Source organism: Rhinolophus sinicus, chromosome 9, assembly GCF_057876585.1.
Source record: "Rhinolophus sinicus isolate RSI-liver-muscle chromosome 9, RSI-T2T, whole genome shotgun sequence".
Classification (NCBI taxonomy): Eukaryota; Metazoa; Chordata; class Mammalia; order Chiroptera; family Rhinolophidae; genus Rhinolophus; species Rhinolophus sinicus.
This window is the reverse complement of record NC_142509.1, coordinates 20,502,861-20,524,977: the sequence shown is the minus strand read 5'-3', so window position 1 is coordinate 20,524,977 and position 22,117 is coordinate 20,502,861. Positions and strand designations below refer to the sequence as shown.

The window sequence follows — 22,117 nt, the reverse complement described above, 5'->3', positions numbered from 1 at the left end:
TCCCACTCATAGATCTTGGGGATTTTTGTTACTCGGTGACGGGTTTTATAGTTTTGACTCTAGGTGGGTGGGGCAGTGTCCCTTACTTGGTGGTAACTTGTCCCTCTCTGGTCAGGTCTGTGCGAGAAAGGGAAAGTCACAGTCGAAAGAGTGCCAGCTCCTGTGATGTCTCATCCAGCCCTTCCATGCCCAACCGTGCGCTGCCCAATGAGGAAGTGAGGAGCCAGGCTTCTGATGACAGCTCCCTGGGCAGGAGTGCCAACATCCTGATGATCCCACACCCCCACCTGCACCAGTATGAAGTCAGCAGCTCCTTGGGCTACACCAGCACTCGAGGTCAGACAGCTGAAGCGTGGGCGGGGGCACAGCTGATCAGAGCGGGGCACAGCTTCCTGTAGTAAGGGATGGGGGTGTGTGGCCAGGTGTGGAGTGTGCCCCACATTTTACTTATTTCCATGCCAGTGTAATGAGTACGCATCGCCTTAGCTGTATGTATTACACTAGTTTTGTCTGTACCCTTTCTTCCCCTGTCATATAACTATATACCTTTCCATATGTTAATGTAGAGCTATCCTTAGGCCCAGGGTCAAAGGTGTTTGCTTATTTCCTTATCATTTACGTTTGTGCTGTACTTAAAACAGCCTCTGTCCTATATTCCACTTTAAGATTTCTCCTGGAGTTACCTGTTTACCTGGCTTGCACTAAGGAGCACAGGTGCTGCTTTTCCTGTGTCTTATCTTTCCCATCCAACAGCACCTACAACTAGATTGTGCAGGCCCCTCCTGACTTTTTAAGCTTTTTATTTTGAAATAATTATGGATATATGGGAAATCGTGAAAAATATACAGGGAGGTCCTGTGTACCTTTCGCTCATTTTCCCCGGTGGTGACATCCTAACTCGAGTACAGTATCAAAACCAGGAAAATGACATGGGTAAGATCCACAGAACTTATTCAGGTTTCATCAGTTTGTGTGTGTGTGTGTGTATGTGTGTGTTTGTGTGTGTGTGTATGTGCAGTTTTATCACATGTATAGATTTCTGTAGCCACTACCACAGTTAAAATCCAGAATTATTTCATCACAGCCAGGCTCCCTCGTGCCACACCCTCCCACTAATTACTCCTCCATAATTTCGTTATTTCAAGAATGTTATCTAAATGGAAGCATAGCCCTCCTGACTTGATCACTGACTTAGGGATGTTATGTGTACACAGCTGCCCTCTGTTGCCTGGGAAGGATTCCCAAAGGGCAGGGAGTGTTTTCCATGACCCAGCATGTTGAAGGGGAAGCCATTGGCAGGGCCTCAGGACAGAGGAGCAGGGCATCCATTAGGTACCATACACGCTGTGCCAAGGACCTAGGAAAATTTTTGACTGCTGAGAGAAAGGTTTTGTTTTGTTTTGTTTTGTTTTGTTTTTTACTGGTTCAAAGTATACAAAGAAATTCTGAAAGAGAAAGGAACAGATATTTAATTACATGACTGTAGTAAACCATCTATGTTACTTAGATTAATTAGAGTTAGTATTCAAAAGAAATTTAATACATAGGGGAATTTCTAGGTTAGCTTTTTCCCACCTTCTGGGAATTTCTAAGTTTACATGACAGTTACTCTCATTTTGCTGAAAATATTCTTAGAAGGGTCTGTCTCAAAAGTTGAATTAAACTAAACAATCCTTTAAAAATCTTTAAAAGCCAGATCTCTGCGGAGATAATGTTGCTCCTAATCCAAGTAGCTTTGAAAACAGTTTTCTTAAAAATCATCTGAATAGTAGAGTTGATTTCAATTTGGAAGTTTATTAGGACATCCGATAAGCAATTCACTGGAATATTATAAGGCAATAACATCTATAGGCCTTTAGTTTCCTGTGTTTTTAGGGATTCTCACCCACCTATCCACTCAGTGTAACATAGGAAACATTTCTCCTTTCCTCTACGTATATTTTTGACCTGCTTTGTCCCTCGTCCTGTTTTTCATCCTTTTCAAAGTATGTACTCATATATTTTAATTGGGTTTTCTCCTTTTATTTCCATGATAACAAACTAGACCACATTCTTTTTTATTTGTTACACTGGAGCATCAATTCAATAATTTACAATGAAAAATACAGCTTTCATGGAGATCTGAATGTTCTATTCTTGCATGTAAATCAGCTCGAGGAATTAAATATTACTACATACGATGCTCTTGTTGGACAGATGATGGAGGACAAGACAGAGTCCTTGATGCCATGGAATTTGCATGTGCTGGACCCACAGCCTAGGTGGTAACTTAGTGAACGTAGGACGTGCACAAGGGGAGTTGGTTGTGGGTTTTAGCTCTTTTATCCACTCAGGTTAGCAGGCTGCCTCCACCTCCATAATATGGACCTGTCTGCCATTGGACGGCAGGTCAAGTCTAACTACCATGTCATTGCTGTGCCTGGTCAAGGCTGGATACATTTCCTTGTTCTTTTCTCCCAGGATTTTTTTTTTTTTTTTTTTTAACAACAAAAACGTTTGATTGCTCACTTATGTTCCAAGCCACTGAGTCAATGGGATGGGTTTCTAATCCACCTGGTCATTCAGGGTCCCAGGCTTCTTTCATCCTGGGATGCCATGATCATCAACACTGGTCTCCAAAGTGGCCACAGCAGGGGAAAAGGAGTGGACATCATACGCAGAGATATTTGTAACCTAGGTTTTCATTGGGAACATGTCATTTCCACCTGTGTTCAATTGGCTGGAAGTTGGCTGGGTTATTTGGCTCCAGTGCAGAGGGGCTAGAAACTATAGTGTGTGTGTGTGTGTGTGTGTGTGCGTGCACGCGCCAAAGAGGAAAATCAAACAGGTTTAGCGAACACATGGACTATGGACTATCTCTGCCAGGGTCTGCCCTCTAGTCACCAATATACAATATTTTTATCGTCCTTCCCACATACAGAATATACCCACCCCATCTCAAAGTGAGGCAACTCAAGTCCTACCATTCACTCGTTGTACGTAGCTTCCAGTCGAGGGTCCCAGGTGCTATGTTGTCCTCCCCATTTAGGTGTGGGTGTGGCTTCATTGGGCCACTAGTTTGGGAATCAGAACTCCCTTCTCCTAAATATTTAAAAAGTCAACAAACCCAATGTTTCATTTCTTTAGTTTGGCAGTTTTACTTATTTCCCTCCCTGCCTAACATATATGATGTCCAAGGTTCCCGTCAGCCTTGGCCAATCGATCTGCCTAGTTCAGGTTTCATTGTGGCTCTGTGTTCTCTCTTCGTGCCTCAACTCTACGATAACTGGCAGACGTCCTGGAGAACATGATGGAGCCATCGCAGCGAGACTCCAGCGCGCCGGGGAGGTTCCACGTAGGCAGCGCAGAGTCCATGCTGCATGTTCGACCTGGGGGATACACACCCCAGCGGGCGCTCATCAACCCCTTTGCCCCCTCTCGAATGCCCATGAAGCTCACGTCCAACAGAAGGCGCTGGATGCACACTTTTCCTGTGGGTAAGTTGGTGGCTCAGGAAAGAGTCCTGGACTAGGAGCTGCCAGTCCTGGTCCTCAGCACTAATCCACCACTTGGCCTTGGTCAAGTATCTAAACTCCTCTGTTCCTCTGGTGCCCCGCCTGTAAGGTGGTGATAACCACGCCCACTTTGCCTGCCCTGGAGGTTCTTGTGAGGGTCCTGAGGGCACACTTGGGAATGGGCTTTGTAACTGGAATTAGCTGTATCAACCTGAGGGCTTCTATTTTTCTATTTGAAAAGACTGTGCTTTACCACCTGCTTTCTTTCCTAAGACTAATGTCTGGCCTTCTTGTTCATTCCTTCCTCTCCTGTCTCACTCTGAATACTGATAGTACTATTTTGGTTACACATTTGCGTTCCTTTTTCTGCCTCAGGGGTCTCTGACAACTAAAAAAAAAAAGGTTTTTCCTCCAAATTCACTGTATTTCCTAGCCTGTCCTTTTTGATCTGTATTCTCTCCTAAAGGTGACAGTAAGGTTTTATAAAGCTATTGCTAAAATTAAACTTCAGCTTAATGGGCTCTCACTGGGCTGGGAAGGAACAGATGCATTAAACTCCAGAGTTTTTTCATGGGAGCCATCCTGCTGAATGCTTGGAAATGTCTAGTTATTATTATTTTTTGTGCTTGTTTTTAGTGTTAAAAGTTAAGTGAGTGAGCAATGAACCTGGTTCTTTTGGCTGTAATTGGGGGTCCTTCCCCAACCCCTCCCCCCATCTCTGCCATAATCAGTGACACAACTTGTTTCTTTCTGGTGTCTTTCTGTTTCTGTGGTTATTCCTACTGGCTCTTTTCAAGTTCTCTTACAGGAACTATTGATATTTCTTCCGATAGCCTCGGCTCTTCTTGCTCTTGTGCTTTTCCTCCCAATGCAATTTGGTGCTTTTCAACTTCTTTACTAAAACAATATTCTCTAAACCTGCATCCTCCTGCCCGCCTGGCCCTCTGATTGCTGAGGCCCTCCTTTGCCGGGCTCCCCAGTGTTCCGTCTCCTCACTCCCACCCTCAGAGGTTCTTTTCTTTCCCAAGCTAATCTGGTCTTCTCCTGCATATGTCTTTCCTCTTCCACATTTGGGGTTTTGCATGGATACCCCAGATAGCCTCTCCTTCAGGGCCTACTAACTTTAACACTCAGCTCTGACACTTCTCTTTCTCCAGGAAGCAATTAGACTTGACTGATTCTCATTTATCTCTTATTCGATGTCTTTTTTTGCACCTTTGCAGCCTCTGCTTCTTTAAGTCACAGTTGTCATCTTATGTATGAACAGAGTCATTGATGTTTCACTTGTATGTTCCTTTTCGTTTAGTTTGTGTTATCTCTCCTGGGAAAGGGCCCTTGCCTCCTGTACGTCTGTATTTCTCTGTGGCGTCTCAGTTGACATGCACAAGACAGAGGCTCTTAAATATGATGAACATGAGGCCCCACAGGAGGATGAGTCCTGCTCAGAAGAGGAGCCGTCCATGTGGGAGCCAGAGGGTCATGTGTATAACATTCCTCTCTGTGTGTCGTCTGTGGGGTGCTCTCTCCAACACCTGTATTCCAGCAGCTGGAAAGGAGGGAGATTGAAGCCAAGTGCACAGAACTAGCTGTCGGGTCTTTATCTGGGTAGGACCGTCCGGAGAGGCCATCCAGATCCATCACCAGACCCGACAGAATATGGCGGAGCTGCAGGGCAGCGGGCAGAGGGATCCAACCCACTCCTCTGCAGAGCTGCTGGAGTTAGCATATCATGAAGCTGCTGGAAGGTGAGAATGTGCATAGGGCTCTGGACGGTACTTGGAGAACACGCTCCAGCAGCCAGGACAATGCAGAGCAGACCTCTGACAAATGTCGTGTTTAGAAGACTTGCAGATGAGGTCAAGGCCTTCCTTTGTCAGTCCGCGTCATTCCCGCCATTGGGCCACGTGCAAAGCAAACAGGCTGACAGTTTTGCCAGAGATGTTACTAGGCCCTGCGTTAGCTTTAGGTTTAATTCAGAGCATGCTTTGTAAACTTCGAGCATGAATGTTTTCTAATCCTCAGTCAAAGGTGAAAATGGGTGCTGAGATAGGTGATTTATGCTGTGTGTTTTTTTTTCAGTCAGGCTACGACTTTTGTCATTTTGGTCATTGAGAAATTCTACTGTTGAGTTTAGAAGAAGTTAATGCTGAAAGCAATGGAAATCAAGGCCTGTGTTGATAGAAACAACTTCTTGAACCAGAGTTCTGAATGTGTTACAGGCATCCAAAGAGAGTCAGTGTGGGAAGAGAGTCATTTAAGTCTTGACAAGCATGAGCCCAGGTGACACCTAGACTCACTGTGATGCTTTAGGAAACACTTTGCAAAGAGCAGTCTTGGGCCCCTTTTCACCCATCTCAGTATCCAATGGGATGGATGAGGGATACAGACAGGGTGTGACCATCTTTACCAGATTAACTTGGTACCTCCATTCAAGCACTTCATATTTTCCTGTCGGAGTTAGCAGGAGGAGGCTTAGGACAGAAAGGTCAGGCGATCTAGTGTGCCAGTGGCAGCTAAGGTGCGAGGGTGGGAGGAGCCTGTCACAGGAAGCCAGAGCTGGCACACAAACCAAGTACTGTGGCCTGTGATAGGATCCCAGTGGTTGCCAGCCTATGCGGCCGAATATTCAGGCCTGTTTTTGATGAAAACCCCTGGGACACAGGGTGAGCAGGATAGAAGAGGTGATGCTGTGCGTTAAGCCAGGTGGCTGGGCTCTGTTCTCTGCAGGCACAGCACCTCCCGCCAGCCTGGTGACGGCATGTCCTTCTTGAACTTCAGCGGAACTGAAGAACTTTCTGTCAACCTGCTTAGCAACAGTGGTTCAGGTAACCAATCCAAGAGGTAACAGAGCGGCCGGTTAGCTCAGTTGGTAAGAGCGCGGTGAACAACAGGGTTGCCAGTTTGATCCCCACATGGGCCACTGTGAGCTGCGCCCTCCACAACTAGATTGAAGCAACTACTGGACTTGGAGCTGATGGGTCCTGGAAAAAAACACTTAAAATAAAAAAAAGTTAAAAAAAAGAGGTAACAGAGTTGGGATGCCCAGAGCAGGCTTACATCTAGAAATGACACAGGGACCAGAAAAGCAGGGCCACGTCTATTTTGGGATCATTTCAGCCACAATTTTGGGTGACCTATTTAGAAGCAGTGCTTTATAATGCATGGCCTTATAAATGGGCTGAACATTACATTTTTAGCCAAGAACATGTTGGTCAAGCCACATTTATCATCAGTATGTCAAGGAGTCGTGATTGAGGGCGGCTTATGAGCTTGGTGTTGAGGGCAGCAGCACCAGAGCCAGAGCAGGAGTAGTTTCTGCTCTAGAAGAGCTTTCAACTGTGTGAGGTGGGCAAACCCACCCCCATAAATACAATCAGGAGAGGCCCAGAGGGGAACAGTGTGGTTGGTCCCCTGCCCTCATATCTTTGCATAGACTAGTCCCTCTGTATAGAATATGCTCCTCCCGTCTTCATCTCCTGGCTCTGCCTGGGAAATGTCAGCTCAGTCTTTATGAATCTGCTCCAACAGTAGCTCCTCTTTGAAGCCCTCCCTGGTGCTTGTCACTCTTCCTGAAGCCCTCCAGGAGATGTCAGGCGTGTTTCCACATAGTTCCACACGCATAAGCCAGTTGTACCACTTGGCACGTCGTGATCCCACTGTTTCCATGTTTGTCTCTCCACTGGACTGAAAGAGCTTAGCACATTTATTGACAGATGAACCTATACTTCTAAGACCAAGCTGCTGTATGTGAGAAGCATTTGAATGATCCACAAAATTATGCTAATTGGTGTGCGAGTGTTCAATTACATAAATATGTTCTAGAATGTTTAGCTTCTTAAAGAAGGGGTGGGCACCTTGGGTTTTTTTTTCCTAGTTAGGGTGATACAGTTAAATAGGGTCATATTTGCTCTTGCCCGGTCCCTTTATGACCAGTAGCATGTGTTTTCTTTTTTTAATTTAATTTAATTATTAGTAGCATGTGTTTTCAAAGGGGCCAGAGGTCTTCTGGAGGTGGGCTGTAGCATTGGTCTCGGGGAATTGAACTCCCATCTTTGATCTTGTGCTTCCTGATCAATGATGCCAGCTAGCCACAGAAAGAAGTGAGATAAAATCGTTCTCATCTTTGTTACCATATGCAATAACCAATGAATGTCAGATTTACCTTCAGGACATATCCAGAATCTTACCATCGCTCATCGCCTCCACCAGTCCTAGCCCAGTACAAGATACCATCTTTTGCCTCGATTGTCTCAGTAGGCTGCTGACTGATCTCTCAGCTTCTTCCCTTTGCTCTTCCATGTAGTTTATTTCCAGCACAGCAATTGAGAGTCATGCTTCAAAAACAGACGTCAGATCATGAAACATCTGCACAATAGCCTCTGCGGGCTTCCCGTCGCACTCGGAGTAAAAGCCAAAGGCATTGCGGTAGCCGACAGAGCCCCTGCTTCATGTGGCCCCTTGTCACTCAGGCCTCTTCTCCTGCTTTCCCCTCTTACTTCACGCTCATGATTCCCCAAATATATCAGGCACATCTGAATCTCAGGTCCTTTCTCTTGCTCTCCCCTCTGCGATGCCCTTACACCGGAGAGCTTCATGGCTGAGGTCCATATCTCTGAGTTTGCCCACGACAGTCCTGGTTTGAATTCGTTGACCTATATGATTATTATTAGTGTCCCTTTCACTCTCAAAGGTGGGTTGGATGATAAATTATATGACCACCTACCCGCAGCTTGCTCTCTTTCTTCAGGTCTCTCCTGAATTGCCACTGTCTACTCTGGCACTCATCTTCTCACCTGTCTTCTCCCTCCCTGATGTTTCTCTACAGTACCACTTGACATAGTAGAGCTTTTAATTTTGTTATATATTTTTATTATAAGCTCTATGAGCACAGGGATTTTTGTTCTTGTTTTTCATGGCTGTATCTCCAGAACTTAAAACAGTTCCTGGCACTTATCAGGTTGTTGAATGAATGCTAAAAGCCTTCTGAGGTTAGCTTTCTCTTTACTGAAGAATGTCTTTCTTCTCTGATAACCTTGTTGAACAATTAACTGGATTTCTTTCCTCAAAGAATCAGACAGTCTTTTTCTGCCTTGTTTGGTTTTGAATTGACTTTACTTTCAAGCCATCCTCAATCCTCATGGAACATGGTTTGCTTTCTTCATACTCATTAAACTCTTATCCATTCCAGAAATGTTTCTTGGACTCTAGGCACCGTGCTAAGGCCTGAGAAGAAACAAAATAATTAAGACACCGATTCTCCTCACCTTAGGGAGCGCTGGCTTGTCATTCACTTGGGATTCTATTTGAAGCACTTCCATGTGGGGTAACAACCGTGAAAGGAAAGCCAGCCATCTCACAGGGAGCTGGTCTCTGAGTGGTTCCAGTGATACTGTGTGCTTTGAACATGTGAGCTAAATTATGATGTGGTAGATGAGGGAGCGTGCTATGATGAAAACGATCAGAACAAAGTCCCCGGCCCTGCTCCTCTTGCCTTTGGAGTTTAGCCTTTAACCTTTGCTGAGCCTCAGGTCCTTCATCTGTATAATGGGCACAAAGATCTCCTGCCTGCCTCACAGAGTTGTAAGGATCAAGAGTAGATCTGATTCCTTAAGGGCAAAATGTCACATTGGGTCCAAGGTGGGGTCTAAACAACTAGCTAGCATTTCATTAAAAAAATATTAATAGAAAAGAAACAGGAAGACCTTATCTGTGACCCCACCCTCGCCTCCTGGGCTTGACAGTTTGTACCATCTGCAGGCACTCAGTCATGACTCAGATTTTCTCCTGCATTTGGACTTGATTCATACGCAAGTCACGATTCACAGGAGGGACGTCTCTGTGGGTTTCCATCCTGGCCTCCCGGCCCATTGAAGTTCATTTTGAGCGCTATGAGCTGGGGCCTCACCTGTACTATTCACTTGTTTTTCACATGCTGCCCAGCAGGGACCAGGTAGTTGGTGGGACCAGGCAGATAGATTTTATCTCTCTGTTTCTTTAACTGGGCACCAGTTTATAAGACTTGTTAGTCAGTGTCCTTCCCTTTGTTGGGGTAAGTGCTCCAGAGAATTTTGAAAAAGAAAATAAGTGGTGCCGTGTTTTCTTTCTCTGGTATTGGGACTCAGAATCTGCAACTCGGTGTTTCTGTTGAGCATTAGGTCCATGGAGCAGATTTGACCTGAGAGCTAAAGTAAAAAGTAAGTCGTAGCACACTGAGGCCAGGAGAAGGCCTCGGAGTCACTTATCCAGTCCAGGTTGGGTTTTTATGGCTAAGTGCCACCTCTGTGACCCAGAGAAGAGAAATGACTTGCCCGAGGCACAGGCTTGCAGATGTCCCCAGGAATCAGCCCTGAAGGCTCCACACTGATTCCCCTGTTTTGGCCTAAGGTTAACAACCAGAAAACCGGTTGAGACTTCTTGACTCTGAACAGATGTCAGAAAAGACAGAACTGAGATGACTGTTCTCAGCTTTGGCTCCCCACCTTGTGTGTCTGGCTTGGAACTCTGTGACGTTCGTTCCCAAATGTCAGGTTGGAATATAGCTGACTTACCAGGAGGTCTCACCTGTGTCCTCTCAGATTGTTGGGGCTCTTCACATGCCAACATCACATCTGTGACTGAAAATAAGCTTCCAAGGCAGAGCTGGTGGGCGGGACAGTGAATTGGAATGCAAGGAAGCTGTGTGAAAGCCCTTAAAATACTTATTTCTTTACACTTTCTTCATTGCTGTTTATTTAAAATAAGTTTGTGTGTGTGTGTGCACGCACACACGCATATGTGTGTAGCATAAGAGACTGGTTGCCTTGAATGTGCTTGTATCCACTAGAAATGGCCCAAATCTGCTTTTGGCCTGGGAGCCAAAGCTGCTCTGAGTACCCTTTGCTCGTGCAATTGTAAGTGGAAGAATTTCATTTCTTATACACCAAGTCTAGATTGGGTTTTCTTCCCCCCCAAAAAAAAAGGGGGTGATCTAATGACCAAAGTTAGCATCCAAACCTATGAAGTGATGTATTGCTCAGAATGTTTTGAGATTGCCAATTTTGTAATTTTTTTCATACCAGTTCTTAGGCTGAACTTGAAAATCCACCTTGTTCCTTCTTTTAGTCATGCTTTGTGTTTTTGTGAAAATGGATATAATTAGCCAAGATAGCTTTTTCAGAAAATTTAGCTCCACATGGCTTTTGTCTGTTGACAAAGAACAGATAACATTTCCAGTAGCTGAAAACTGATACTCAGATGGATAGTTAGGTTTTACCTACTTAGTGTGTGATCTTCAGTAAGTTACTTAACAGTGCTGGAGGCAGTTCCAAAAAAGAGGTGCTAAAACTGTTTTGGCCAAATTATATCATCTTTTTAAATTTAAAAAAAAAAATTATTAATTTTTAAATTTACATGCAGTAAAATTCACTGTTTATTTAATTTGCAGTTATATGAGATTTGACAATTTCATAGATTCATAACTACCAACAAACACATCAAGATGCAGAACATTTCGTTACCCCCAAATTCCTTTGTGCTGCCCCTTTGTATTCAACCCCTCCCCACCTCTTTGCACCCACTGATATCTGTTCTCTCTCCCTTTAGTTTTGCCTTTCCCAGCATGCCATGCACTTGGAATCATACACTAGGTAGCTTTTTGAGTCTGGTTTCTTTCACTTGGCATAATGCTCTTGAGATTCATGTAAGTTGTTGCATGTATACGTAGTAATGTTCATTACTTTTTATTGTAGAGTTGTATTTCATTGTGTGAATGTACTAGTTTGTTTATCCCTTCACCTGTTGAAAGACGTTTGGGTTGTTTCCAGGTTGTGGCAACTGGATAAAGCCACTTTAAACATTTACATAACAGGTTTTTGTGTGAACATAAATTTTCATTTCTCTTTGGTCAATTCCTACAAGTGGAATTGCTGGGTCAAATGATAAATAGATGTTTAACTTTTCAAGGAACTGCATAACTGTTTTCCAAAGTGGTGTACCATTTTGCATTTCTCTCCCATCGCTGGATAAGGGTTTCTGTTACTCCACACCCTTGCCAGCGCTTGGTGTGACCTGTCATTTTAGCCATTCAAAAAGGTTTGTAGAGGTGTGTCACTGCTTTTAATGTGCCATTTCCCTAATGGCTAATGATGTTGAGCATCTTCTCGTGCTTATTTGCCTCTGTATATGTTGTTCGGTGAAATGGCTGTTCAAATCTTTTGCCTGTTTTCTCATCGAGTTGTTTGTTTTGTTGCTCCTGAGTTTTCAGAGTTCTTTATATGTTCAAGGCCTATGTCACATGTGTGATTTGTAAATACTTTCTCCCAGGTTGTAGCTTGTCTTCTCGAAGATGTTACAAGGGATTTATAAATGTTTGTTCTTGTTATAAAACATTCAGATGACACAGAATCAAAAGCACAAGTTCTCGTTTACCTTCTGCCACCTCCTCCAGCTTTCTTCTCAAAGATAGCCACTGTTGTCAGTTTGGTGAGGATCTTCCCAATCCTTTATATAGTATCATAATTTTCTGGTAAATATATATATTTTGCAAGGGAGATTTAAATGTTGGAATGTGTGTTTTAAAATCAGTTCTATTACTTTTCAGTCAATAAGTGGCATTTCAAAGAATCTTTGTTTTCCTGTCAGCCCAGTAGGTAAAATCACTGTGTTTTTTTTTTCTCTTAAAGTAGTGAGTTTTGATGTTATACTTCAGACAGCCATGATTTGAGGAAGAAAATTCCAGAAGATGACTGTTGAGTGGACTGAGTTTAAATAGGTCATTGTATGTTTGCTATAGATTCCTCTAATTAGTTGAAATGATTTTGAAATACATTCTTTTTCTTAATGTAAGTGGTAAGTTGCTTTTTGCTTGTGTGTGTGTATGTGTTGTGCTTATGCCAACGGTCTCATTGGGCAAAGACTAGTATTGATAACCTCAGAGTGAAGTTCTGGCTCATTCCCAAATTTTAGATTGCTCATTTTTCTTTGATTCATTTGTGCTGTTGGAAATACTCAGCACAGATTTTGTACTTGGTTCACAATTTTATTTTTAGCTACAGTTTTGATCTTTTTTTTTAACCACAACTGGTCAGAACTTTTCTGAAGAATGAGCCTCATTAAAAACAAGTTGTTCTCGTCTTTCCATAGGTATGAATCCTAGGACCCAGAATAAGGATTCTCTAGAGGACAATGTTTCTACCTCTCCAGACCCAAGTAAGTGGGGCGGCTGAGTGGGGAAGGTGGAAAGGTGGTGGGGGTGTGGGGTGGTCCAAGCATGAGAAAGCAAGAGGGGGAGCCCTGTGGGAAGAGAGTGGTCTGGGAGTCCACATGGCTCTGCGGTTCCAGAAGGCAGTGTAAGTGGCAAGGGAAGACTCTTCAGCCTATCCGATGGAAGGTGAGAGAGAAGGGAGTAGCCAAATAACCTGGTCTGCAATGTAATTCAGAGGATCATGGGAAGGGTAATGGAATTCCCATGAGACCTTTGTGCTAGTCCAGAGTTGGTCTTAGCCCTTAATGATGGCTTTGGGGAAAAGTTGGAAAAAAGTAATAAGAACTGCAACTGTTAAATGTAGCTGAAAATGTTTGGGTTGCATTTGTTTTTATCCTCCTTGTCTATTGAAGTAGCTGAACATCTAAATACAACTGACCCTTGAACCATGTGGGGGTTGGAGTGCTGACCCCCATGTAGTTGAAAATCTGCATATAACTTTTGACTCCCCCAGAACTTAACTACCCATAGCCTACTGTTGTACAGAATCCACACCAATAACAAACATTAACACATATTTTTATGTTATATGTATATACTGTATTCTTACAATAAGGTAAGCTAGAGAAAAGAAAAGAAAATGTAATTAAGAAAATCATAAGGAAAATACATTTATAGTATTTGTTGATAAAAATCCACGTGTAAGTGTACCCAGTGCAGTTCAAATCTTTGTTGTTCAAGGGTGGACTATATTTAAGAGAATATCTAAATATCTATAATAGCAAAATACCAGAAAAAAAGTCCTACCACCTAATAGACTTTATTTTCCTTAGCTGTGACCAGTGGATATACATCACTGAGTTTTTTTGTTCCCACTTATGATTATTAACTTAATATTGCTTTCGCGACTTCTTCAGGTCCCTCATATTACTCATTTTTAGTGGCAAGATCAAACAAATTACTGTATCATAGTTCGAATAATAATTTCTTATTGGTGGCCATTTGAGTGGTTTCTAGTTTTTTTGCAATAGCATATAAAACAGATACAATGCATGGTGCAGTTGGTGTATTTTTTTCTTTTGGTTCAGATCCTTGGACTATATTCCCCAAAGTATAGTTGGCAGATTGATTATTTTCTAGGAAGCTGCCAGTAATGAATAGATGAGCCTGTTTCTTCTATACAACCCCAGCACTGGATTTTGTAATCTGTGTATATTGTTAATTTAATGGTTCTGAAGTGGAACCTCGTGAGAGGTCTTTGTAGGGCTGAGGCTACTGGAGTTAGAAAAGAGGCCACACGCTCATCCCAGTGAAAGAACACATTAAACTAAGACTTGGGAACCTTTCTCACAGTGGGATTTTGGACCAGGCATTTAAATTCTCTGTATCTTGGTCTATGCCAGCAGAAAACATTTCTGAAAGGTTTTATAATCCTGAGAGTCGGGAAGCTGATGAGGACCAGAACAATCTAAGAGGGCATAAAGATATAACTATCTGCTGTTTCTGGCTTCCCCCCTGTGGCTTTGATCAGGTGTCTTCCTTCTGGTACTGGTTTTAACTAGAAAGTAGGAATGAGCTCACTCCCTCCTTTGCCGTATAGAGAAATTGGGGGGGATTAATTAGGCTGTTCTGGGCTATGTTTTGAAATCTTGAAGTGTTAATGAGTTAACAAGACTTGTGTATAGTCAAACTCGTAGAATGAGAGAGTGGAATGGTAGTTGCCAGGAGCTTGGGGGGGAAGTGGAAATGGGGTGTTGCTAATCAATGGACATAAAGTTTCAGTTATGCAAAATGAATAAGTTCTAGAGATCTGCTATACGACATTGTGCCTAAGTTAATGACACTGTATTGTACGTACACTTAAAAAATTGTTAAGAGGGTAAGTTGCATGTTAAGTCCTCTTAACAAACAAACTGAAAACCACCCCACGACCTGTTATATGTACTATGTAGTTAGGCCTGTTGCAGGTCAGGTCATCTTCCCCAAAGCAATGGTGCTACATAGGACATGTTTCCTGCTGTGACTTAGCACACAAGTCCTCTTCTTGTCCTCTAACTCCGAATTCAGTGGGACCCTGTTGTACTGGGTAGTGTGTGTCTGTCAAGGTATGGTGGAAAGATTCATGCACAGAGACTGTTGGTCCTATAAACTCTGAGAGGTTCGGCTTGGCTAAGTGTTGAAAGGGGTTGATGATGTCACCACATCTGCTCCGAAGAGCAGTGCGAGGGCAGAGGAGATAACAGGTATAACACCCTGAAAGCCACGTAGCACTGTGCAAAGATAAGGTGTATGAGGATGCCAGTCGGGACTCAGGCAAAGGCACGGAGTGTTTCTGCTTCACATGGTTCCCTCGTATAGAGAGTTGAAAAACATTCTTCACTTAAATAACTTAAAGAGGTAACTGCCCTATTCCTTTAACTCAGTGATTTTCAACTGGTGATGAGTTTTGTCCCCCCAGGGGACATGTGGCAGTGTCTGCAGACATTTTTGGTTTTCACAGCCAGGTGATGCCACTGGCATCTAGTACGGAGAGTCCAGGAATGCTGCTCAACATCCTGCAATGCACCGGACAGCTTCTCACAACAAAGAATAATCGGTCTAAAATCTCACTAGTGCTGAGGTGGAGAGACCATGCTTTAACCAAAGAGCAGGCAATTTGGGGCAGACCCATGTGGTCAGGCCCGCTCTACCAACTGAAGCTTTCATTTCTAGATTGTTAAACTCTGTCGCCTAAAGTTCTGGCCTTGATTTCTCCTCCTACCCTTTTGGATCTGTGACTTATTTTTGCAATTCTGAAAGTATTCCTGAATTCTGCCACCGTGTGCTGTTCGCTCCAAAATCTGGCTGAGCTCCCTTCTTTTCCCCACCCAGCCACTCTGCAGTCCTCAGGAGAGGCTCCGGCTTGAGTTCTCTTCCATTCTTGGAATGTTGATTTGCTTCCATGTATAACTGCCTGCCCTGCCCTGCGGTAACCTCCCTGGCATTGCAGCTTGTAGCTTACAATCAGCAGAAAATGAAAAGTATCAGCTGTGAATCCCATTTGCATGATGGGATTGAATAAGCACGCGCACTGCATTGTCTAACAAACTGTTTCTTTCTCTTTCTCCTTCCCCATCCCTTGCCTGGCAATTTTACCACCTTTCACCATGAACTTTTCCCCCCATCCCCCCTTCTTTTCCTCTCTTTACCCCCCAATTCCCACACCCGTCCGACGCCTGCCATGGTGACCACACGTACCTTTCCCCCCGTTTACACGAGGCAGTTCTGACACTGTCTGCTCCCCCTGTAGTGCCAGGCTTCTGTTGCACAGTGGGAGTGGACTGGAAGTCTCTCACTACTCCGGCGTGCCTCCCGCTCACCACCGACTACTTCCCCGACCGCCAGGGCTTGCAGAACGACTATACAGAAGGCTGTTATGACCTCCTCCCGGAAGCAGACATGGACAGGTCGGTGTTAGAGGAAAGGCTTTGTTTGTGGGTGCCAGGATGGGGGGATGTCTCGGTATGGTCAGCTGTATGTCAAAACACTGAATTTTCAAACCTGTGTCCCCTTATGTTGAGGAAATTTTACGAGGCTAGAACAGTTTTTTCTTTAGAGTTCTACCGACCTGCTTCCTTTAACCATTTCTCCTCATTGATCCTTTCCCATATTTTCTATTGCAGTTGTTCTGGGCACACTACCTCTGATCTTTTCTAAGATTACCCATTTGGGCATCAAATTACCTGCCTTCTCTTTTCACCTCTTCAACTGATCATTTTCCACAAAACTGTTTACAAATTGTTTGTTTTGTGAACACTGTAGAATAGTTATCAGGGCTGCCTCGTGGGGTTGAAGCAAAGGAGAGAATGGAACTGTGTGGGCTCCGAGTGTCACTCTGCCCTGGGCCAAGCATATTCATGTGAACAACCGTTTGCTTTTTTCAGGAGGGACGAGGAGGGTGTGCAGATGACGGCTCAGCAGGTGTTTGAAGAGTTCATTTGCCAGCGTCTCATGCAGGGCTATCAAATCATAGTGCAGCCCAAGGCCCAGAAAGCCAACCCGGCCGTCCCGCCCCCACTGAGCAGCAGCCCTCTCTATAGCCGAGGTGAGTTTTTCTCCTGGGGCTTACATTTTTTCCTTTTCTATTAAGTGTATGTAAGTCGGCTCTCAGAATGCTAGGAAATAGGTACATTTAGGAGTAATTCTTTTTCAGCACAAAATTTTTCTAAATTTTACATTACGTGAGGAATAGAGCCTCCACAGGGCACAGATTTATCTTAAAACTCTCTTTCATCTACGACTCTCCTTTTAAGGAAGAGAATATGATCAAGTTCGGGACTGTTGCTGCCTGGCGTGGGCAACACCTGGGAATAGCAGGCAGCTGAGCCAGGACTGGTCTGTCAAAGCACATAGTGAACATTCCAGACGGAGAAACCTATGTTTATGTACACCACAGTACCTGACACAGCAGGTTCTCAGATGGTACCTAAACCTGAAGTTTATACTTGTTCTTTTTTTTTCCTATTCTGGATTTCTTTTCTCTCGTTTCTCACTGAAGCTTAGTGACTTGAAGCAAGAAAGGGTCACCTGTGAGTGACAGAGGCCCAGTGATGCCAAAGGAGTTAGAGCCAAGCTCTGGAAAGCTTTTCTAAAATAAGTCAGGCAGAGAAAAATTCAGTGTGGGCTCCTGGAATCCAAAAGCAGCGATCACATACTGGAACAATCAGTGAGCAGCCATTAGTGTCTTGCTTTCTCCTTGTCGCTGACTAGCTCTCCCACTCTCCTCCCCACCCAGCTCAAAACCTCAGATCATGTTTGGCTCCGTTAAAGCGCCTCTGGCCAGACGATCAGAGAAGCGTGGTCCTGTTAGAGGGAGCTTAGTGGTCATCAGGTCCAGGCCCCATTGTTTATGATGAAGCTTTGATTCCCTCTGGATTTTCTCTGAAAGCCCCTTGTGATACTAATCACATGTTGCCTTCTTTTCATTTTCTAGACTCTACTAAATAGTAACCTTTCTGATGCCGGGACTATTTTAGCTTCATCTTTTTATCCTCTACAATGGAAACCACTGTGCCTGCTATACAATAATATGGGTCAATAAATATATGAATTCATTCATTCAACAGTATGTTTCACCCTCCTGCTCTGTGGGGGGATTTATAGCCCAGTGGGGAATAATAGCATTACTCAAACTTTGAATTTAAGTCCATGTTGTGATAAAGACTATGAGGGAAAAATCAAGGGACCTGATCCGGTCTGGAGGGTCGGGGAGGGCTTCCTTGAGAAGGTGATGTTTGAGCTGAGACGTGAAGCATGTGCGGGAGTTACAGTAAGAGAAGCAGTTGGAGGTGGAGGGCAGGAGTGGGTAAGAAGAGCATACCAGGCAAAGGTATGAGTATGTGCAAAGGCCCTGAGGCAGGAGGCATTGTGACACTTTCTGGGCACCAAAAAAGGAGCCTGGTGTGGTAGAGCATAAAGAGTAAGCCAGAGGGCCGGCCCGGTGGCTCAGGCGGTTGGAGCTCCATGCTCCTAACTCCAAAGGCTGCCGGTTCGATTCCCACATGGGCCAGTGGGCTCTCGGCCACAAGGTTGCCAGTTCAATTCCTCGAGTCCCGCAAGGGATGGTGGGCTCTGCCCCCTGCAACTAAGATTGAACACGGCACCTTGAGCTGAGCTGCCGCTGAGCTCCCGGATGGCTCAGTTGGTTGGAGTGCATCCTCTCAACCACAAGGTTGCTGGTTTGACTCCCGCAAGGGATGGTGGGCTGCGCCCCCTGCAACTAGAAAAGGCAACTGGATCTGGAGCTGAGCTGCGCCCTCCACAACTAAGACTGAAAGAACAACTTGAAGCTGAACGGCACCCTCCACAACTAAGATGGAAAGGACAACAACTTGACTTGGAAAAAAGGCTTGGAAGTACACACTGTTCCCCAATAAAAGTCCTGTTAAAAAAAAAAAAAGAGTAATCCAGAGATGTGGCCAGAAATGTCAGGAGACTCAGGCTTCACGGGACCGGGGAAGGATTTTGTTCTTTATCCCAGAAGTAGTGGAATGAATTCGCCTTTACTGTCAATGGCCCCATCCAGGCTGCCTACTTGCTTTTCTCTGGACTAGCTGATGGGTGTCCCTTATGGTCCATAATTCCTCGGACGTACAGTTCTGTTCTGGTTGATTCATGAGCCTCATGTCATGGCTAGTTGGCTAGAGGCTACTCACCTGACTGTACCCTTTCTGGCTATTTTTCTCCTTTGGTAAATGTAATCCCTTTTATTTCTGTAGTAACAGAAATGGTACCATTGTATAATTACTGGAAAAGGAGCCATCATAAGTGAGTGTGTGCCACTCACTGACTGCAGATTTACTGAATACTGATTGTCGGACCCTGTTCCAGTAGTGACTAGAACAGCATCGGCCCTGTCCTTGGAGTTTACAGTCTACTGGGGCAGACTGACGTTAAACTAATAAACCACAAGTGTGTATTAGATCCCAGGTTGTGATGAGTGCTCTGCAGGATAAAAACAGGAATAACTCTGGTTGTACCTAATTTAGAATGGGGTATAGGTACCATGCTAGATGCTCATGAATGTTTTCCCATGACGATTTCTTCCTGACAGTCAGCAGGGTGCTTACTGCACGCGTAAAAGAATTCTGGGATGGGGACAAGCCCTCTTTCTAGTTGCAGAGAGCAAGACTCAGAGAGATTTGGTACCCAAGATCACACAGCTGGCAAATAAAAGCGCTGGGTTTCACCTGCGGTCCTGAGTCAAAGCCGCTCCCTCACCATCATCGGGAGATTTCTGCATTCCTGGTGAAGATCCTGTCAACCTCTGCCATTCTTTCTTCTGACAGGTCCCATGCTGCCTTCCGCTAAATGAGGGATCTGTGTTTCATTTCTACCGTGTTTCCCCAAAAATAAGACCTAGCTGGACAGTCAGCTCTAATGTGTCTTTTGGAGCCAAAATTAATATAGGACCCAGTCTTAATATAAGACTGGGTATAATATAACAATTAATATAATATGTAATATAATATAATATAATATAATATAATATAATATAATATAATATAATACAATATAATATAATATAGTACTGGATCTTATATTAATTTTTGCTCCAAAAGACGCATTAGAGCTGATGGTCTCGCTAGGTCTTATTTTCGGGGAAACACGGTAGATCATGGGAATCTTATGGCTCAGTTGTTCATTGAGGTACTATTTTTACTTTCTTAAAAGCTTTTAGTTTTCTTGAGTCTTCATTATTTTCCTTTTTCCAATGTTCAACTCAATTCAACTAACATTTTTTGAATACCTACTGTGGGCATGGCACCTTATCAGGTGCCACTGAAAATATAAAGACTTGGGCCCTGGCCTCCTATAACTTTTAGTTTGTAAGTGTGTGAGACACACACCTAAAGAGCTACATACAGGGTAGAATTCAGGCTGCTGATGGGGTCTGCTAGCTTTCTGGAGGGAGTGGCATTTCATGGTGACCTTAAATGATCTGTAGGATTTTGACAGTGGCCCAGGAAGAGAAGGCAGAAGAAACAACGGAAGCAAATGTTTGGAGATGGAAATTACAACAAATAAATATGTGATCCTTTGAGGCAGGAACACAGGGCAGCAGTGTGGGAGCTAAGTCCAGAAAGCTCAGTTGGTTGCCACCCTGGGGTAAGGGCCTCAAATGCCAGGATGGCAGCTTGTGTGTGAGTGGAGTGGAGTTCCACTTTGTCCCACAGTCATCACTCAGCCTGTTACCATCTCTAGAACTTTCCAGAACAGCATCGGGCTGTTCAGCTTTGAGTGTGTCCTCTAGGTGCTATCAGCAGCCCCAGGCTCTGATCTGCTGCTGGTTGGTTCAGTAACAGAAAAATCTGCCAACTTTGGGACTTTTTGTGTTGCCTCTTTTGTGTCTCCTTTTCTGAATCCGTATGGAAGAGAAGCAATTGCCTGTTACCAGGTGGCGGAAATGATATTTTTTTTTTCTGTTAGGCCTTGTGTCCCGAAACCGCCCTGAGGAAGAGGACCAGTACTGGTTGAGTATGGGCAGAACATTCCACAAGGTGACACTGAAGGATAAGATGATCACAGTGACACGGTACCTTCCCAAGTGAGTCCTTGGATATCTGAGGTTTGCAGCTATTGTCCTGAGTTGTGTCCACCTGCTGTCCGCACACTGAATTATGTGTATCACACGTAATTGAAACCGAGGCGGTTGGGTGGTTAATTTTTCTTCCGGAGTTACTGTTTTGTTTTCTAGGGTTATTTTATGGTCATTGCTCCCCTACTTTCAAAAGGGATTTGATTAAGCTTATGTTCGGTCTGATTCTTAACAAGCCAAGTAAAAATAGAGAAGGTGGGGAGAGAAGAATGAGAAAGTAAAGCAGGTCTGAGAAGTCGCCATTACCAGTCCATGGGGACGAGTTGGTTACTGTGGTCGGGGGTAGAATGCCAAGAATGGTACTCAGTATATTGAGACGGAAAAGGTGGTGCAGAATCGGGGGACTCTCCTTTGGACTTCTGGGCATGTCCTTTTTTCCACAGGTACCCTTATGAGTCTGCCCAGATCCACTACACCTACAGCCTCTGCCCTTCCCACTCAGACTCGGAGTTTGTCTCCTGTTGGGTGGAATTCTCCCACGAGCGGCTGGAGGAGTACAAGTGGAATTACTTAGATCAGTATATCTGTTCCACCGGCTCTGAGGATTTCAGGTCAGAGAACATGCGTTGGCTTTCCATCCTGGGTGTGTCCATATTTTAACACTTCTGGCCTTTTTTTCTGATTACAAAAGGATGTCTGTTTTGGGGGGTCAGGGGGGAGGAACAAAAGCACATTTGTTTTGGGTTAAAAACTCATTGAGGAGATGGATGGTGGTGACGGTTGCACAACAGTGTGAAGGTACTTAATGCCGCTGAAATGTACACTTTTTCTCCCATATTGAGGTTTTAATTATTTATCTTTTTTTTTTAGTAATTTTTTTTTTTTCAATTACTCTGCCATCTTGACTGGAAATCCTGTTGAAATGTACACTTAAAGATCTTTAAAGTGGTAAACTTAGTTGTGTGTATTTTACCACATAAAAAACAAACAACAAAACCTTGGTGATGATGACCTCTTTGATGGAATCTCAGTGCAGATCATGTTCTTAACATTTTCCTGACTACTTGTGTTTTGTTTTTAATTTTTATGCATAATTTATGATCACGATGATAAAAAGCCATAACTCCAATAGACCTGAGTGCACAGAAGCATTCTGGCATCTCTGGGGTGTAAACACAGCATTTGAGTTCTTCCTTCCAAGCTTGTAGTGTGTTGTGTTTTTTTCCTCCCTGTTTTAGACATTTATTTTTAAATTATAGTTGACATGGAATGAGCTTGTGCTTTAAATGAAACCCTGAAATATGGCACATCATGGGGAGAGGGACCTTCACGCACCAACTCCAAGGGGAAGGTTGAGCTGTCGTG

The 22,117-nt window shown here is 44.0% G+C and overlaps 1 protein-coding gene across 10 annotated transcripts in view; it reads left to right on the top strand.

Moving 5' to 3' along the window:
• Window positions 1-22,117, top strand: part of DEPDC5 (DEP domain containing 5, GATOR1 subcomplex subunit) — a 104,356-nt gene that overhangs the window by 37,169 nt on the left and 45,070 nt on the right. For 3 of the 10 annotated variants that reach the window (XM_074321842.2, XM_019754262.3, XM_019754260.3), the window contains exons 21-29: window positions 116-336; window positions 3,273-3,476; window positions 5,104-5,239; window positions 6,222-6,319; window positions 12,615-12,680; window positions 15,965-16,121; window positions 16,599-16,759; window positions 20,644-20,761; window positions 21,196-21,363. In XM_074321842.2, the coding sequence (XP_074177943.2) occupies window positions 116-336; window positions 3,273-3,476; window positions 5,104-5,239; window positions 6,222-6,319; window positions 12,615-12,680; window positions 15,965-16,121; window positions 16,599-16,759; window positions 20,644-20,761; window positions 21,196-21,363 (1,329 nt within the window). Of the gene's footprint in view, window positions 1-115; window positions 337-3,272; window positions 3,477-5,103; window positions 5,240-6,221; window positions 6,320-12,614; window positions 12,681-15,937; window positions 16,122-16,598; window positions 16,760-20,643; window positions 20,762-21,195; window positions 21,364-22,117 lie in introns of all 10 variants that reach the window. The other 7 variants (XM_074321841.2, XM_019754261.3, XM_019754259.3 and 4 more) reach the window with 3 other exon arrangements.